At 36.5% G+C, this 20,852-nt stretch overlaps 1 protein-coding gene across 1 annotated transcript; it reads left to right on the top strand.

Annotated features, from left to right (window-relative positions):
• Positions 1-2,321: 2,321 nt before the first annotated feature.
• Positions 2,322-5,968, top strand: LOC121778199 (metacaspase-4-like). The gene is made up of 3 exons (XM_042175513.1): positions 2,322-2,443; positions 5,259-5,718; positions 5,957-5,968. The coding sequence occupies exons 1-3, from the start codon at positions 2,322-2,324 to the stop codon at positions 5,966-5,968; spliced, it is 594 nt and encodes a 197-aa protein (XP_042031447.1).
• The last annotated feature ends 14,884 nt before the right edge of the window (positions 5,969-20,852 follow it).

Consider the following 20,852-nt stretch of genomic DNA (forward strand, 5'->3'; position numbering starts at 1 on the left):
TCATGAATACGACTTCCAGAAAGCTCTTTCCGCACATACCTGGGCGAATTGATGGATATAACAGGACAGTTCTTGCCGGTTTGGCTACGATGTTAGCAACGTTGGAGGGTGGGTGACGGGATCTTCGACGATTAATGGCAAGATTTTCGCGGTCTCCCTCTAAGAGAAAACGGCGGACGAAACTAGGGTTTCGAGAGGGTAGAGAGTGGAGAGGAAATACAAAGAATTGAATGTGTGAGAATGAACCGTCTCAATGTTTCAAATCTCCAAATCACACTAATTTCAGACCTACCAAATTTCTGACGGTTCATTATTCGTTGTTTGTCCATAATACCTTCATAATGCATTAAGACAACCCTTATAATGCAACGCGGATATAAAAATGAAGCGTCAATCTGGACCGTTGGTTAAGACGATCTAACGACTCATATTAAGAAGAACAAAGGATCTTAGGGATGAATAGGAGAATAATGCCACACACACACACACACACACACACACACACACATATATATATATATATATATATATATAGGGTCATGATAATATACAAACTCCCTAAGATACAAACTATGCAAACTATAATCTCATCCATTAAGTATATTTAATCAACGATTGTAATTTATTGTCTCTACACATGTCAACACAGCTTATAAAATCGGTCACCAAGGGTTACTTTTGGGACAAAAATTATAAGCTGAAATCACAAAATCCGTTTAGATTAAGCAATCCCAATAATATCGGCTATTCATCGCACCTCTCATTTATCACGTCTTCCTCTCTCTCTTCCATTCCATCAATTAAGCCTGTTCAACGCCCCACCCATTAAACACGTCTCACCTCTCCAATTTCCTCCATTCCACCATATAGAATCTGTACTCCACGCAATCGCCGTTCTTCAAGGATCGCGTTGACATGAGTTCTGCGAGGCGAGCAGGTCAAGCGGCTGGAGCGTCAGCCGGAGGTGAGGTTTCCGTTGAAATCCCCAATTTTCAAGAGCGGTGACATTTTGTATTAATTGGGTTTTTGTAGATTTATTCAGTCAATTGCATGCGCCGTTCTTTTGTTTAGATTAAAAGTCGATACATTGAACTCTGTTGACATCCTGTAACCATGGGTTGTATGAATAGTGTGTGAATGTCACTATTAGACCTTTAAGTCTATTTTATTTTAGTGCAATTAACCACTTTTCCCCCCTTGTAATTGACATGTAGGGTTTATTTAAGTTCGTTCTATTGAGAAACCTTAAAGCCCACACGGATTTTCACTTTATAGTTTATTTTTTTTGTTTGTTTTGTTGAGAATTCGGCATGAATCACCTAGCCAACCCCCGCCCTATTATTTTTTCTTGTGTTCTAGGGTTGGTTTTGAAATCACATTGTTGTGTAATTTTTTCTTCATTTTTTTGAAATAATATGGCGTTGACATTGAAATTATATGTTGTTGACATTGAAATTATATTGTGTTGACATTGAAGTAATATGTTTTTGACATTGAAATAATATGTTGTTGTCAATTAAATTATATGGTGTTGACCTTGAAATAATCTGTTGTTGACATTTTTATTTCAATGTTGTTGACATTGAAATAATATGCTGGTGACATTGAAATTATATGTTGTTGACATAGAAATTATATGGTGTTGACATTGAAATTATATGGCGTTGACATTGAAATCATATGTACAATATGATGTTAGATGGCGTTGACATTGAAATAATATGAAATTATATGGTGTTGACATTGAAATTATATGTAAAATATGATGTAAGATGGCATTGGCATTGAAATAATATGAATTAAATCGTCCATTTTGACCTTGAAATAATATGCTCTTGACCTTGAAATAATCTGTTGTTGACATTTTTATTTCAATGTTGTTGACATTAAAATAATATGCTGTTGACATTAAAATAATATGCTGTTGACATTGAAATTATATGTTGTTGACATTGAAATTATATGGTGTTGACATTGAAATCATATGTACAATATGATGTTAGATGGCGTTGACATTGAAATAATATGAAATAAATCTTCTATTTTGTGCTATAAATTGACAGTACTCGTTGACATTTCTGTGGGTGCTCGCATTAATCCTTTGTGGGTGCTCTCGTAGATATTTTTTGACATTTCAAGTTGCATATTCACAATAACATTTCTAGTTTTGTTGTATGTGTTTTCATGCCGAGTGAAAGTTTGCCTATGAGCGGCAGAATGTGTTATGGACATTATTTTTTTTTTTTTTGGTCATTGACTTAACTTATTGATGGTTGCAACTTGATCAGCGAGACGTCTAGCAAAAGGAAAAGCTGTAGCCGATGGTGAATCAAGTGGGAAGCGGAAATCTGTGGGGGCGTCCCTGCACAAACCAAGAGACCTCAGTTAAGGATCAAGAGAACTACTCATTTTTTTTGCGCATTCTGAAGTCTCTGAACGAAAGGTAGAAAAATGTTGTAAGGCTGCTCGGCTTCGGAGGACTTCTCGATTTTGACGTTACCTCTGTTCCAGGAACCTTAGCGTATTGGCTTTTGGAGCATTTTGACCACCTACGGTGCAGTCTTATGCTGCCTAATGATGTTGAGTTAGAGGTTGACACGAAAGACGTCGAGCTTGTTTTTGGTTTCCCAAATGGGGGGATTAAAACACATTGGCAGAATATCATTGCACACTATATCGGACAAAACACATTGCTGACAGATTATGTATACACCATCAGAACAAGCATAAAAAATTAGATAATCTTACACAAAGTCTACATTTCGAAAACACATTCATCAACCATTTCGGAATATAACCTAATGCCTATGCATAATATACTCTACGTACTATGTCATCTTCAGTCAAGCACAACAACTTCTATACTATATATTCAACAATTTTTAACAAAAAAATGACAGAAAATTCAGCATAGGGACATAACCATTTCGAAATCTAACTACAACTGTACACACGATAGAGAAGCATCATCCAAGAATGTCATCACGGAATGTCAGCGGCCAAATTGGCAGAATACTGTACACACGATAGAGAATCTACCTTGAGCTTCGTAAGACATTTCCATTTCCACACAAACGAGGACGTTGACCTTATGCCGGAGAAGAACACTAAAAAGCACGCCGGAGAAGATTTGGGATATGACTTTCAACAAGAGATCGAAGTTTATATTGCAATATTGAATAATTAAGATATGTTATGTTTTGTGGCTGAATGAGTAATGTAATCACTTTCCAAAAAATGATACTAATGGTAGTTTGGGAGAATGGAGATAAATTAGGGAGTCATCATGGTGTGATCACGCCTACGAACGCTTAGCTATTTTTACATGTTTTAAACAAAAAGTAATTAATAAGGGTATTTTTGGAAACTAAATTCAACTTCAACCGGCTCCTTCAAATTTCCAATTCCAATTTCAAAAATGGGGCTTCTATTCACACTCCTTTTCCTCTACCTCTCTTCCTCCTCTTCCCAGCCTCCGCCGCCGAGCTCAAACGCTGTTAATTGGAGCAGATTCATCATCAGTATCATCGTTGCTCTCACTTAATGGATCTGGAGCATCTACGGGCAGAGCTCGCTTGCTCTTCTTGTCATCGTCGTCGTCCATCCCTCCGCTCCCGCTCGTCGCCGCCGCCACAGACATGGTGAAGATCAGACGCTTAAGCTGGCAATTAATTACTTCTCTTCTCTCTCTATTTCTTTCTCTCTCTAGCTAACAATTAGTATTTCTCGATCGCAAGCAGAAAGGAAGAAGGAGAGTCCTATTTGTTGATATGAAATAGGTGAGAAATGCAGTTTGGAAGGAAGATTGCAGCTTCAAATTGCGTTATGTACACATTGTGATGATGAATGTGATGGAATCTACAGATTCATTTTTTTAAGAAGAAAATATATGTGATTTTGGCTAGGATTGTGGAGGTGGAATATGAAATATGTAGTGTCAAATGATTTAAATAGCCAAAAAATATACCATTATTTTTAATAAAGTTCAACTCTTGAAAGTAGCAATGACTTTAAAGACTAGATTTCTACTACAAAAGTATTGAAAATAGCAGACATTTTTAACGGGCTTTAGATTTTAGTGGAATTTCTTAAAACATTAATTATGATTTTACTTCACTCTTGTTAACAAAACACATCCCTATTAGCATAATTTTACTTCACTCTTGTTTACAAAGCACATTACTCTTATTATGATTTTACTTCACTCTTGTTTACAAAGCATATCACTCTTATTATGATTTTACTTCACTCTTGTTTACAAACCACATCACTCTTATTATGATTTTACTTCACTCTTGTTCACAAACCACATCACTCTTATTATGATTTTACTTCACTCTTGTTAACAAACCACATCACTCTTATTATGATTTTACTTCACTCTTGTCAACAAAACACATCACCCTTAGCATGATTTTACTTCACTCTTGTTAACAAAACACATCACTAGTATTATGATTTTACTTCACCCTTGTCAACAAAACACATCACTCTTAGCATGATTTTACTTCACTCTTGTTAACAAAACGCATCACTCTTAGCATGATTTTACTTCACTCTTGTTTACAAAACACATTACTCTTATCATGATTTTACTTCACTCTTGTTAACAAAACACATCACTCTTAGCATGATTTTACTTCACTCTTGTTCACAAAACACATCACTCTTATCATGATTTTACTTCACTCTTATTTACAAAAGACATCACTCTTATTATGATTTTACTTCACTCTTGTTTACAAAACACATCACTCTTAGTATGATTTTACTTCACTCTTGTTCACAAAACACATCACTCTTATTATGATTTTACTTCACTCTTGTTCACAAAACACATCACTCTTATTATGATTTTACTTCACTCTTGTTCACAAAGCACATCACTCTTATTATGATTTTACTTCACTCTTGTTTACAAACCACATCACTCTTATTATGATTTTACTCCACTCTTGTTTACAAACAACATCACTCTTATTATGATTTACTTCACTCTTGTTCACAAACCACATCACTCTTATTATGATTTTACTTCACTCTTGTTCACAAAACACATCACTCTTATTATGATTTTACTTCACTCTTGTTCACAAAACACATCACTCTTATTATGATTTTACTTCACTCTTGTTCACAAAACACATCACTCTTATTATGATTTTACTTCACTATTGTTCACAAAACACATCACTCTTATTATGATTTTACTTCACTCTTGTTCACAAAACACATCACAAAACACATGATGATTTCAGAGATTTGGTCGACAAAGTGCCGAGCGGTTGCCAGATCACGATCGTGTCGGGTTCGTGCCACAGCGGAGGGCTGATTGATGAATCAAAGGAGCAGATCGGAGAGAGTCATAGGAAGAGTGGGGATGATGATGATGAAGATGAGAAGGAATCTGGAGGTTTCAGAAACTACCTGCGCATGAAAGTTGGACTTGGCCAAAGCAAAGACAACGAGGAAGAGGAAGAAGTAGAAGGTGTGAAGAACAAATCTCTGCCGATCTCAACGTTGATCGAGTTGCTGCAGCAGAAAACTGGCAAGGAAGATATCGATGTGGGGAAGCTGCGGCCGACGCTCTTCGACGTGTTCGGGGAAGATGCAAGCGCCAAGGTGAAGAAGTTCATGAATTTCACATTTGGAAAAATCAAAGGTGGCAATGGTGAAGAAGTCCAGCGGGTCGTCGAACTTCACCTTCTCCGCCAGCCTGTTGCTCCCGATCAGCACCACCGCCGCCACGAACCCGCACACCACCGCCGCCCACGGCTCCACCACCGAGCACCCAACATTTTTATTATAAATTATGATATGTACTTTTGACCATAATACCCCCTGCATTTTTATTATAGAGTAAATTTATGATTAATGGAACTAAAATCTCCTTAAATTCGAAAATTAATACTAGCCCTTGATTTTTTTGATCTTGTGGCTATGATTTGTTCTCTAGTTATTTGGTTAAGGTGTATTTGTCATAGATCACTACTCTATATATATATATAATATTAATGATAACCATATTTATGGTGATAACCTAATAACCTATCATTTTATGGGTCAAAAATATCATTTTTATTAAAAATGATATTTATACACTATAAAATGATATTTTTTCCGCATGCATAAAATGATACTTTTAATCCATAAAATGATATTCTGTTCTATAAAATGATACTTTTCGTCCATAAAATGAGGGTTATTAGGTTATCACGAAAATTATGGGTTATTATATGATCACAACTATATATATATATATATATATATATAGGGGAGCGTTATTCTCCTTTTCACATCTTAGATCCTTTTTCCTTCTTAATATTACGCGTTAGATCTAAGGCATCAACGGATCAGATTGATTCTATAAAACTGGTTCCGTGTTGCATTATAGAAGGTGGTTGTATGCATTACAGGGTTATTATTGACATTTGACGGAAAAGTAACTGCCACATTTTGATATCTGCGAATAATGCACCACATGGTCACGAGTAATGCATATAATTGACTATATAATGCATAATATGTGAACTGCAATGCATACGAATAAGATGTACCATGTTATGATGTTTGGACACACGTTTCTTGTTCCCCCTAAGGGTTTAATAAGCTTAGGGGCTATGGTATAGTACGTAGACACGTATGTAATCTTCACATGGTAACGAGTAATGGATATAATTGACTATATAATGCACAATTTGTGAACTGCAATGCATACGAACAAGATGTGCTGTGTTATGATGTTTGACACACGTTTCTTGTTTCCCCTAAGGGTTTAATAAGCTTAGGGGCTAGGGTATAGTACGTACGCATTAATAACAAATTATAAAACGATACGAATAATTCACCAAATTGTCACGAGTAATGGATGTTATTAACTATATAATGCACAATATGTGAACTGCAATGCATACGAATAAGATGTACCATGTTATGATATTTGACACACGTTTCTTGTTTCCCCTAAGGGTTTAATAAGCTTAGGGGCTAGGGTATAGTACGTAGACATTACTAACAAATTGTTGTTATTGGAATATACGTATGTGCATTATTTGGTTTAGGTAGTGCATTATGTAGCTGTTAATTGTCATTATCTCAGTATATTATGCATTATTAGAGGTATTGTGTATATGGGTTAATCAACGGATTGAAGATTACATACGTGCATTTAGGAATGTCTACGTACTATACCCTAGCCCCTAAGCTTATTAAACCCTTAGGGGAAACAAGAAACGTGTGTCAAACATCATAACATGGTACATCTTATTCGTATGCATTGCAGTTCACATATTGTGCATTATATAGTTAATAGCATCCATTACTCGTGACAATTTGGTGAATTATTCGTATCGTTTTATAATTTGTTATTAATGCGTACGTACTATACCCTAGCCCCTAAGCTTATTAAACCCTTAGGGGAAACAAGAAACGTGTGTCAAACATCATAACACAGCACATCTTGTTCGTATGCATTGCAGTTCACAAATTGTGCATTATATAGTCAATTATATCCATTACTCGTTACCATGTGAAGATTACATACATGTCTACGTACTATACCCTAGCCCCTAAGCTTATTAAACCCTTGGGGGAAACAAGAAACGTGTGTCAAACATCATAACACAGCACATCTTGTTCGTATGCATTGCAGTTCACATATTGTGCATTATATAGGCAATTATATGCATTACTCGTGACCATGTGGTGCATTATTCGTAGCGGTTTCCAGCCATTATTAGATTACTATTGTACCCTCATAATGCACAAAATAGGACAAATAATGCAACACGGGATTAATTACCCAATGTTGATCTTGACCGTCCATTTCTCTAATCTAATGGCTGATATTAAGAAGGAAAAAGGAGGAAATATAGGAAAAGAAAATGAATACATCCAATATATATATATATATATATACTTTCACATTTCAAATAAAATCACATAACAAGTTTATTGATTGTGGATTATATTTTATCAGAGTATGCATAATAGCGAGCTTGCAACTCGCAAACCCAAAGCTCGAAAACATCAATGTAAACCATCGGGCCATAGAAATGAGTCGTATGCATGGTTGTGTGGCTCATCGGCCAATAATTATCGCGCCATTCGCGAATCATGCCCAAGCAGAGCGCATATGCACGACACGCGCTATGTGCGTTAATTTTTGTATACTCTACAAATTTACTAACATTTATTGAAATCATTATTCAATTTTGAATTTATCGATCCTTATTTTTACCAAAGACTCTTTTTTTGAATTACATTTTTATTTGATTTTATATATTTATAATTTTAATAAAATTCTTATTTTTATTATATAATTTTTTTTATCAATATTTATGATTATAAATTCTTATGAATTAAAAAATAAGAGATCGAAACTTTGAATAATGATAATGAAAAGACAAAAGCAATCTCAATAGATTCAAGGTTACATACATCAAGTCAAATAAAATAACATCACTATGAAAACTTTTCACATGCAAAAGCCAAATTGAAGTGCACAGCTCCGAATTAGTCCTAATCACTCCTATTCCCATACAGCAAAGGTCAACATTAAATCATAATCAAAATTAATCACCACTTGATCAAAATCATTTAGTGGGGTCTAAAAAGTGTACATGGTTTCCTCCCCACTTTCCAGTTTCCCCATGTATATATACCACCAACACATGTACCTTTATCAAATTTCAACTTGCATTCCTCATTCTCAGGCAAAAACAAACAAACATGGGAAACTGCTTGGTTCTTGAGCAAAAATCTGTGAGTCTAATGAAAACAGATGGAAAGATCATTGAATACAAATCTCCCATTAGAGTCCATCCACCAAATTCTATGTGATCATTCACCATGCCATATCTGATAAACTCCCAGCAGTAAAACACCTGCATCCCAACACCGTGTTGGAAATAATGAGTTGGGGTCTCAAGGAGTGTTGGAAATAATAAAGTTGGAGTATCAAGACTATTGGAAAGAGACATCTTACAAGTTCAAGGAATATAACATTAATTTTGTTATAATTCCAAGTGTATAGTACCTAGGAGTATTTATTTCTCTAGCATTATAAATAGGACGATCAAGTGTATTACAAATCATCTCAATGCAATAAAATTCTTAGTTTTTTCATGGTATCAAGAGCAGAAACGGTTCTGTGGTTCAATCGAACTCATAATTAAAATTCATCATTGTTCAAACCCTTCCCAAACCTTTCGACTAAGATCCGGCAGAAATCCAAAAACAACCAATCCCGAACCTTGGCTACAGATCCAGCAGAAATCTCTCAAACCTACACCCAAAAACAGCCAAAATCAAGTGAGTATCAATCAACATGACAAACACCTTTGAAAACATCTCAACTGGATTCAAGTTCGATGGGAGAAACTTCCCTGTTTGGGCAAGAATAATGCGAGTCAACGTTGGCAGTCGAGGAAAACTCCATCATCTTGAAGGAGATGAAGATCCTCCAAAAGCCGACGACCCAAAGTTCAAAACATGGCAGGAGGCCGATTTCACAGTGTTCTCATGGTTGATCCAGAATATGGATCAAAAATTGGTGATTCAATTCGCTCAACACCAGACAGCGAAGGAGATGTGGAAAAGCCTCAACACTACATTTGGAGTCAGGGCTGACCCTGTGCCGGTGTACGACCTCGAGATCAAGACAAACAAATTAGTTCAAGGAAATGAATCCCTCGAAAGCTACTGGAGCAATTTACAAAATCTGTGGGTGAACACGGATGCTCGAAAACCTTGCCCGTATGATTGTTGCGACAAAGGTATCAACATTTACAGAAAGGCACAAGAAATTAAACGGCTTTACCAATTTCTTGCCGGATTGGATGACAAATATGACAACCTCAGAAGAGAAATATTGAAGGATGAACCAAATGCTGAAACTGCCTTCGACCTCATCAAACAAGAAGAAGCTCGGGCCGGAGTCTGGAAACCATCAGAGAGGACCACCAACGTCAACGCCGACATAGGCGCCGACTTCGGTGCTCGTCAGGGAGCCCCACCGCCCCAGTTTGGTGGTCAGAACAGAGCACCACTGCCACCGCTGCCCCATCGAGGACCACCTCCACCATCACAATCACGCAACAATTCCTCAAGTCGGAGAGGAATCGACAAAACAAAATTGTATTGTACCCATTGTGGGATGACAAAGCATACCAAAGAAACATGCTTCAAATTGGTGGGATTTCCAGAATGGTGGGAGGATGGACACAAACTGAACCGGAATTCCACCGGCAATGGAAGAATGGCGGTGGGGAGAGAAGAAGGTGCCGGCTTTGTCACTCGCAGCCAAGGGGCTACCCACGCCGGAAACAACGGCAGCGAACCAATGGAAATCTCGATCGGCGGCGGATGGTGGGGTGTGAACGGAGGAGGAATTAACCGCGAAGCGGAGGTGGCGGGAGGCTCGGCCTCATTCACAAAAGCAATTGAAGGTAAAGGGTTTGAGGGTTTGACTTTGCCCTCAAACCCTTCCAGTTTTCTTTTTTATAAACCTGCCCCCACCCTCTTACATGACAACCCCCATATTTATCAAAAATCTCATGTTGACCCCAACACTAGCATTAAATACCATAGTAGCACAATCTCAATCCAAAATCATTTTTCCGTATTAAGAGATACCCCAGAAATTTCCATTGCATGTCAAGTCACAAAAATAGATGGAAAAAATGAAAAAGGGTGGATTTTTTATTGTGGGGCAACAGACACAATGTCATATGATAGGTCTGACTTTGGAGAGTTGACTAAATTGAAAAGTACTTATATTGAAACAGGCAGCGGGGAATTTGTATCTGTTGAGGGGTCGGGAACCATTCAAATATCACCATCATTGAGAATCCCTACTTGTCTCTTTGTGCCAGCTTTGTCTCAGAAATTGTTATCTGTCAGTCATGTTACACAAGAACTCAATTGCACCATTCTAATAAATCTAAAATTTTGTTGTCTACAGGATATCCGGACGGGGAGGACTATTGGGCGTGGCACTGAGCATCATGGGTTATACTATGTGTATGAAACGGTTCAAACTGGCAAAGGAATGTTGGCTCATGCAAATTCAGAACGGGAAGCTTGGTTATGGCATAGGCGGTTAGGGCATCCGTCTACTAGTTATTTAAGTATTATTTTTCCGCATCTAGATTTGAGTTCTGTTTTGCACTGTCAAACTTGTGTTTTGGCTAAAAACCATCGAAAAACTTTCAGACCCAAAAACACTAGAGTTGATAATGTTTTTTCCTTAATTCATTCTGATGTGTGGGGCCCATCTCCAGTTGTGGGGGGAAATGATTTTCGATATTTTGTTTTATTTATTGATGATTGCACTCGCATGACATGGGTGTATTTTCTAAAAAATAAATCAGATATTTTTTCCAAATTTTCAGACTTTTATACCATGATCCTTACCTAATTTCGAACAAAAATTAGAATCCTTAGGTCTGACAATGGGGGGAATATGTTAATACTCAGATGAAAGAATTTTGCACCAATAATGGCCTCATCCATCAAACCTCATGTGCCTACACCCCCGAACAGAATGGAGTTGTCGAAAGGAGAAACCGTATAATCCTTGAAATGACCCGAGCCATCATCCTAGATTCAAAAGTACCAAATTTTTTCTGGCCTGAAGCCGTGGCTACATCAGTTTACACCCTCAATCGTCTCCCCACCAAAGCCCTTGGCCTTAAAAATCCTATCAAGATGTTATCCAACATGACTACAATTCCTCCTACCTTATCCCTCAAACCTCATATTTTTGGGTGTTCGGTGTTTGTTCATATTCCAAAACATGAGCGAACAAAACTATCCCCGTGTGCAACCAAATGTGTTTTTATTGGCTATGGTGTCAATCAGAAGGGGTACAGGTGTTATGATCTAAAAACTCATCAAGTGATTACCACAATGATCTGCACCTTCTTAGAATCTAAGTTTTTCTACAATACCCAACTTACCAGTCAGGGGGAGAGGGAAATTACTAGTGTTGACTCGATAAGTTGGCTACTTATGCCGAATAACCATAATCCCACTGAAGGTCCACCAGAGCCAAATAATACTGCCGACGAACCTGTCTTAAACACATCTCAACCTGTGGTTCATGGTGGCGCTCCAATACCGCCCCCTCCGATATCTGAGGTAAACAATCATGTTGAAAACTTTGTTACTACTACTGCTGACCCTGTCATTACAGAAGAAAGAATGGAGGAAGTCATAGACGAAGATACAGGGCAGTATATCTTACCACCCCGAAGTAACTGTGGTGTTCCTCCCAAACGATACTCACCGGAGAGACCAAGTAAACAAGCAAAATATCCAGTAGGGAGTGTGGCAAAGGAAAATATGACAAGACTGGCAAGAGCTTTTGAGGCAGCCCTATATGGAGAAGAAGAAATCTTACAAACTGTGAAAGAAGCCTTGAAGATCAAACACTGCAGAGAAGCAATGATGGTAGAGTTGAGAGCTCTAGAAAGAAATAAGACATGGAAAAAATGTCGGCTACCAAAAGGGAAGCAAATTGTGGGGTGCAGATAGGTCTTCACCATCAAATGAAGATCCGATGGAACCATCGAGAGGTACAAGGCTCGGATCGTGGCTAAAGGCTACACTCAAACCTATGGAGTTGATTACTCCGAAACTTTCTCGCCAGTGGCAAAGATGAATATTGTTTGAGTTTTGCTTTCTATAGCAGCAAACAAGGATTGGCCCCTGTACCAGTTCGATGTTACTAATGCATTCGTACATGGTGAATTAAAAAAAAGTTTACATGGAAGCTCCGCCTGGTTTTGAAGATGGAGAGGTTTGCCAATTGAAGAAAACCTTATATGGGTTGAAACAGTCTCCAAGAGCTTGGTTCGGGAGATTTACAGAAGCCATGAAGAAGTACGATTACCTACAGAGTAATGCAGATCACACTCTATTCATGAAGAAGAGAGGAGATAAAATCACGTGCCTGATAATCTACGTTGATGATATGATCATCATAGGAGACGATTGTGAAGAGATAGAGCAACTTAAGAAGAATTTGGCAAGAGAGTTTGAAATGAAGGATTTGGGAGCACTCAAGTATTTTCTGGGAGTCGAAGTCCTAAGATCAAAGGAGGGGATCTTCATAAATCAAAAGAAGTATACATAAGATCTCCTAGCAGAAACTGGTATGATGGAATGCAAGCCGGCAGACACACCAATCGCTGTCAACCATGGACTTAAAATCACAGAATGAGCTAATTTGGCAGATAAGGAAAGGTATCAAAGACTGGTTGGAAAACTGATTCACCTACCAGACCTGATATAGCTTATGCTGTTAGCGTGATAAGCCAGTTCATGCACCGACCTCAAGATGATCACCTTGAAGCAGCGTTGAGGGTTGTCAGATATCTCAAATGGACTTTTGATCATGGGATAATGTTTAGACGTGGCAACCATCTTGAAATCCACGGCTATACCGACGCTGACTGGGCAGGAAATCCGATTGACAGAAAATCAACTTAAGGGTACTTCACATTTGTTGGGGGGAATCTAGTCACCTGGAAAAGTAAGAAGCAAAAGGTCGTGGCATTGTCAAGTGCAGAAGCTGAATTTAGAGGAATCATGAATGGATTAACTGAAATCTTATGGCTCAGAAGATTGATGGATGAGCTTGGTCTTTTGTCACAGAAGACCTGTCAGATTTTTTGTGACAATAAACCTGCAATCAGTATCGCAGAGAATCCAGTTCAACATGACCGAACAAAACACGTTGAGGTAGATAGACACTTCATCAAGGAGAATATTGAAGATGGAATTGTTGAGTTCCCATTTGTTAGGTCAAAAGAACAACTTGCAGATATTCTGACAAAAGCTGTTGGAGCAAAAGGATTTTTCAGAAGCTCTTAGCAAGTTAAGTATCAGAAACTCCGTTACTTAACTTGAGGGGGAGTGTTGGAAATAATGAGTTGGGGTCTCAAGGAGTGTTGGAAATAATAAAGTTGGAGTATCAAGACTATTGGAAAGAGACATCTTACAAGTTCAACGAATATAACATTAATTCTGTTATAATTCCAAGTGTATAGTACCTAGGAGTATTTATTTCTCTAGCATTATAAATAGGACGATCAAGTGTATTACAAATCATCTCAATGCAATACAATTCCTAGTTTTATCACACCGAGCTTCTTCGAGGCCGCGTGTACTATCTTCTCCCCAGCCAGCCAAGAAGAAGAAGAGGGTCCGCTTCTCAGATGAGGTTGTGGAGGAAGAGAGACGACGGGCCACGAGAGTTTCGGTTGCAGGTAATGCTTGCCAAAGAGGGAGTTTCGGTTGAAAAGATGATCTCACAGGTACAGAAAGATCCCCTCGAAATCGCCGTCTTGGATAGTATCCATGAGCTAGATGACTAGTACATGGATATTTCCATTTTATGTGGACAAAAACAAGAAAAAAAGGAATGTATCTATTATGTATGTTACTTCATAAACTTTAATCGATGTATACAATCCAAATCAAGCTAAGAAGACTTTGGGTTTCTCAAGTTAACTTCTAAATCCAACTTTGATGTAAACACACATCATTATACTATTTCATGCAATAACGGAGAGAGAAGACTGACAAACATAGATTTTGCATATTTTTAAGGACTAGATTTGACTTGTTTTAAATGTCAATCATGCAAATTATGTTCTTAAATTGCATATGTTATACATTTTGTATTTTTGACGTGTTTGTTGATAAATGATAGAAAAAGATAGAAAATGTGGAAAAAAGGCCAAAGTGCAGCAGCCTCTGTTCGAGCTCATTCTGCCAGCGATTTTGAAGTCCAGTCAGTGCTTACTACATGCGATTCTCTTCTTCTTCGAAAGAGCTTCGCGTGGATATCGTTCATGTCTCAATCGGAGTTCTGTAGAGAAAGTTATGACAATTCTACGAACGTTGCGCAGTGCAGTCAAAGCTGATGGGAATTTATGCGGAAATTCACGGAAGAAAAGAAATTATTATATTGTGAAGCCAAATCTCTCCTATTTCTTGTAGGGCACGAAATTTATCAAAAATAAACCTTTTCCAGCCTATAAATACCTCTAGACCTAATTCATAATCTTTATCTCAGAGTCTCCAATCCTTCTCCCTCTCTACACTTCTTCCATTCTATATTCCACCCTTAAATTCATCCATCTTTCATTGGAGCGGAGTTATGCAGATCCAGGCAAGAGAAGACTGAAGATTGGAGATTCAACCTTGGGTTTTATCAATTTCTTTCATGTCTCGTACTTTATTTGTAGTTTTTACTTGTCTACGAGTTAAACATCAATTGTGGAATTTTTGGTGAAGATATTCGATTGATTTTCCTTGCTAGCTCTTGTAGTTATTTGATTTATCCTTGCGCTTTCTATATTTAATTGATTAGCTACCTCTTGAATACTGTTAGAGTTGATTAGAGTACTCGGGAGACGAAATAGTTGACTTGGAAAATGGATAATTCACACTTTAATTCAATAGAACCCGGGAGAGTTGAGGTTTCACGTGAGGTCATTGGTCTTAACGATCTTTTAGGAGTTAGATGTTAGAGATTTAAAGGGGACTTTGATTTCAACACCTAATCTACGGATTTCTCACCTCGGGAGAGGGTTTAATTCAGTTAAGTGACCGACTTAATAACTCTAGAGACCGTAATTCAAGGAAGTCGATTGTGTTTTGGATCCTAATATTCTACATTCCTATGCTTGCTTTGTATCATTGTTTATATGCTTTCTTTTTTATTTGTTTATTTATTTTTCAGTCTAGTTTAATAAAATCAAACAAAAAAAACATCCGTGTCTTTAAATAGTATATGACACTTAGTATATGATAGCCAGTTGCAATCTTATTCCCTGTGTTCGATATCCCGGTACTGACCTTTAGCTATACTAGATCTACCCTGTAAACCTACAGGTATTTTTAGTGCTAATAAATAGTGCATCAAGTTTTTGGCACCGTTGCCGGGGAATATTATTGCTTTAAGCTGATATTGTAAAATGGTTGATAATATTAATTTAGAGTGTAATATTTTGTATAGTTTTATTTTAATTTTTTTAATTTGTTTTGCAAGGAGCACGAAGCATAACAATGGATTACTCCAGTACAAGATAGAATTATCTGCTACAACACTTGATATGCTCCGTAGAGCGTGGGTAAGATATATACATTTGATTGCTCCCTTGTTTTTATGAGTTTTCTTTTTTAGTTTTCTCCTCCGTAGAGCTGATGTTTCTCCGTATAGTTGAAGTTTAAAAGAAAATTTATAAAAAAATCCTTTCTTTTAACTTTTCTTTCTCGTTATTTATTTTATTTTATTTTTTTTGCTTTTTATTCTTTTACTTCTGATTTTCTTTTTTTTTCCTAAAAAAACTTTAAAAAAAAACTCCTTCCCCTCTTTATATTTTATTTTCTCCACACAATTCACACACCCATACTCCAAATTCACGCCACTTAATCACATTTTTTGGATTCCACTCATTCTTATGCTCAACTGTCAACCAACCAAGGTATGTTCTTCTTTTAATTTCTGAGCTTTGATTTTGAATTTTTTTTCCTTGAATGGCCTTGTTGTTGATTTATATATTGGAAGTTTGGATTGGAGTGTGATGGAGGATGATGAATTTGTGAGTCTTGGATTTTTGGAATTAATTATTGTTGGGTGTGCTTGAGTATATTGATCTTGTTGGATGAAAATTGAATATCACTTTGGTTTGATTGTTGATACACATAGTTCATGTTCATAGCATTGCGAGGCTATTTTATCTTGCATGAATTGTGTATATTTCTAGAGCTTAATTTTTTTTTGCTTGATCTTAGTCTATTGTTGAAAATTTTTGCAATTAATTGGGGGATAGAGAAGATTACAGAGGATGAAAAATGATCATGTTAAGGTAGATAATTTGATTTGCATATTTTATGCCTTGATATGATTAAAGTTTAGGGGATTGCCACATGTTATGCATTGTACTCTACTATAATTTTCTTCATTTTATGCTCATATTGCGAAATTGTAGGTACATAAGGCATCCCAAAGAAAATCCCGAGAATGGGGGATATTTTATGAGCCTCAAAGAACGTTAAGCTAAAGACGTTAACCAAGCGCTTGTTGGGAGGCAACCCAACATTGGTATCTTTTTTATTTAGTTTGATTTGTTTTCTTAGTTTACTCACATCTCCACCGACTTTTCAAACTTATTCTTAACGTAGTTTTGAATAAGTTTGGGGATGAAGTGGTGGACCGTGAGTTTAGTTGTTTTTGTTTGTTTTTATTTGTTTTTTTTAAATAAACCCGAGGTGAATTTTGTCATGAGCATAACATAGAAAATTTAGAAATATTCATGTTTAGGAACATCAGACCGAGTTGCCTATGATAAAAATTTCGTTTATGTGTTGGTTAAGTTGACTTGACGCATTGATTTGAAGGTTTAGTGAAAAGGTGCATAAATAATGAATTGCTTGTTTGTCTTGAATCATGCTCATACCTTGTAAGACTTGAGCCATAAATTTATTCCGTGTGTGATTTATTTGCATTCATGTATTTGTTTCTATAACTTGCTCCTAGTCTGCCTAAGTTTACATAGTGTTTAAATAATAAAAGAGGACGTTAGACCATCCTTTTTAGCTACTTTATATATCCAAATTTATGACCTTATTCAAAATATTTTTCCCTAGCTAGCCACTTTGAGCCTTTAAAACCTTTTTCTTTGAAAGCTAAATAAAATGGAATATCCATACACTCTTGGTGAATTTTAGTTTATATTTTGTGAAAAGAGTTGGAGAGATAAGGTAGAAAGAAAAGTAGTGTGCTTAGTTGTGAAAAGTGCATAGACATCTGTGGTTTGAATGAGATAATTGGTTGTGCATAGAAAGAAAAAAAAAGAAAAGATGTATAAAAGAAAAAAAAATCAAAGGAATTTGGGAAGTGAGAAGAAATTTAGATAAAGTGTAGAATTTACTGAGATTCGAATTGTTGGTGTGGTGCTATGTTTGATGTAGTAGAAATTGATCACTTTTGCTATGTTTGTGATTAGTCACTTTTTAGCCATATTTTCTGACCTTACCAAAGAGCCTACATTATAACCGAAAATAAAGACCTTTCGGATTTTTTTATTTTAATCACATAAAGTAGATGAGGGATTAGACATCGAGCAAGCCTATGGTAAACTTTGCATGTTGCATGATCTGAGAGCATATATTCTTTACCTTATACACTTTGAGAGTGAGTGTAAACACACTTCTAAACACTTGTGAGCGCATGTACTTCAAGGTGATCAACGAGCTAGTAATGAAAATTCACTAATAAGCTTTGCTTGATTTGATTTGTATTCTTGTCAAACTCATTATTTCTTGTTACAATTTTTGAGGCAACTATGAAGTCTAGTTCTTAGCATCCGTGTTTCTTTAGTAGTTTTTGTCTTGTTTTGTTTGAAGACAAACAAATAATTAAGTTTGGGGGAGTTGACAAACACAGATTTTGCATGTTTTTAAGGACTAGATTTGACTTGTTTTAAATGTCAATCATGCAAATTATGTTCTTAAATTGCATATGTTATACATTTGGTATTTTTGACGTGTTTGTTGATAAATGATAGAAAAAGGTGGAAAAAAGGCCAAAGTGCAGCAGCCTCTGTTCGAGCCCATTCTGCCAGCGATTTTGAAGTCCAGTCAGTGCTTACTACATGCCATTCTCTTCGTCTTCGAAAGATCTTCGCGTGGATATCTTTCATGTCTCAATCGGAGTTCTGTGGAGAAAGTTATGACAATTCTACGAATGTTACGCAGTGTAGTCAAAGCTAGCGGGAATTTATGCGGAAATTCACGGAAGAAAAGAAATTATTATATTGTGAAGCCAAATCTCTCCTATTTCTTGTAGGGCACGAAATTTATCAAAAATAAACCTTTTCCAGCCTATAAATACCTCTAGACCTAATTCATAATCTTTATCTCAGAGTCTCCAATCCTTCTCCCTCTCTACACTTCTTCCATTCTATATTCCACCCTTAAATTCATCCATCTTTCATTGGAGCGGAGTTATGCAGATCCAGGCAAGAGAAGACTGAAGATTGGAGATTCAACCTTGGGTTTTATCAATTTCTTTCATGTCTCGTACTTTATTTGTAGTTTTTACTTGTCTACGAGTTAAACATCAATTGTGGAATTTTTGGTGAAGATATTCGATTGATTTTCCTTGCTAGCTCTTGTAGTTATTTGATTTATCCTTGCGCTTTCTATATTTAATTGATTAGCTACCTCTTGAATACTGTTAGAGTTGATTAGAGTACTCGGGAGACGAAATAGTTGACTTGGAAAATGGATAATTCACACTTTAATTCAATAGAACCCGGGAGAGTTGAGGTTTCACGTGAGGTCATTGGTCTTAACGATCTTTTAGGAGTTAGATGTTAGAGATTTAAAGGGGACTTTGATTTCAACACCTAATCTACGGATTTCTCACCTCGGGAGAGGGTTTAATTCAGTTAAGTGACCGACTTAATAACTCTAGAGACCGTAATTCAAGGAAGTCGATTGTGTTTTGGATCCTAATATTCTACATTCCTATGCTTGCTTTGTATCATTGTTTATATGCTTTCTTTTTTATTTGTTTATTTATTTTTCAGTCTAGTTTAATAAAATCAAATAAAAAAAAACATCCATGTCTTTAAATAGTATATGACACTTAGTATATGATAGTTAGTTTGTGTTTGATATCCCGGTACTGACCTTTAGCTATACTAGATCTACCATGTAAACTTACAGGTGTATTTAGTGCTAATAAATAGTGCATCAAAGACATTTTATGTACAGAAATTGTCAAAAACTCACATTCAAATCAATTCATCTAGTAACGTATTCGATTCCGAAAATTTCTACTGGTGCGATTTTAAATAACCGAAGCTTCAGCGGCCTATTTAGTTCTCAACAGTATATCGTACAACTGTTCGCGGTTACATAATGATCACGATCGAATGCCAATAATTTGTAAAGGCAGGTTAACTTTAAACAGCCAACGACTCTTGCTGAGAATGCCAGGTGACTACATCCTTGTAAGGTAAATATCTTTAAAGCACTTCCAACGGTGACATCTACACGGCCCTTCCCTGCTGTTTTTATCTTCTCTAAATCAGCCATAGTCGTCACTCCACCAGCATAGGTCACCGGAATCTAACAAACAGATAAGAAACAATTTAAATTGCAGAAGCTTAAGAGATAATGAAAAGGCGAAACTCAACACACAGCCTTTTCCATGGCAAAAGGACCAAAACCTGTATTTCTGTAATAAAACACAACCGTTGAAGAACAGTACTGGAATAAACCGAAATATAAAACAAAAAATAGTTTAGTTTGATTTTGAAACAAGCAAGTAGATTGTGTAACATCCGTAAGGAAAACAAACATCAAACAATATATCTAAGCAAACGTACTGGTGAATGCTCGCCAAGCAATTCCACGAGCTCTTCATCAATTCCCAACCTGCAACATTGAAGCAGGAAGATAAATTGGGATGTTAAGTTGCAGCACAAACTTCATGAATTTACACCAACAAAAGCAAAATGATCCAGATTAGTAGCCAGGTTAGTTATGAAAAACACTTCAGGAAGATAAAAGGAGCTAATTAGCTTCAAGATGTACTTTTTGCCTTCAACGTCTACTCCATGGACAAGAAATTCATCAGCATGCCCCGCAAGAAAATTTACAAAGCTTTTACTTATGTGTGATTTACAAATAAAACTGAAAAGGTATAGAAGTTAAACAAAAAGATAAATAATACGGAAAATGTAATTTGATGTTTTCTGTTTAATGTAAATAAAATTTGTCACGGCTTTAGTCAATAATAATTACTCACATTACTTATTCGATTT

Source organism: Salvia splendens, chromosome 2 (assembly GCF_004379255.2).
Source record: "Salvia splendens isolate huo1 chromosome 2, SspV2, whole genome shotgun sequence".
In the NCBI taxonomy this organism is placed as follows: domain Eukaryota; kingdom Viridiplantae; phylum Streptophyta; class Magnoliopsida; order Lamiales; family Lamiaceae; genus Salvia; species Salvia splendens.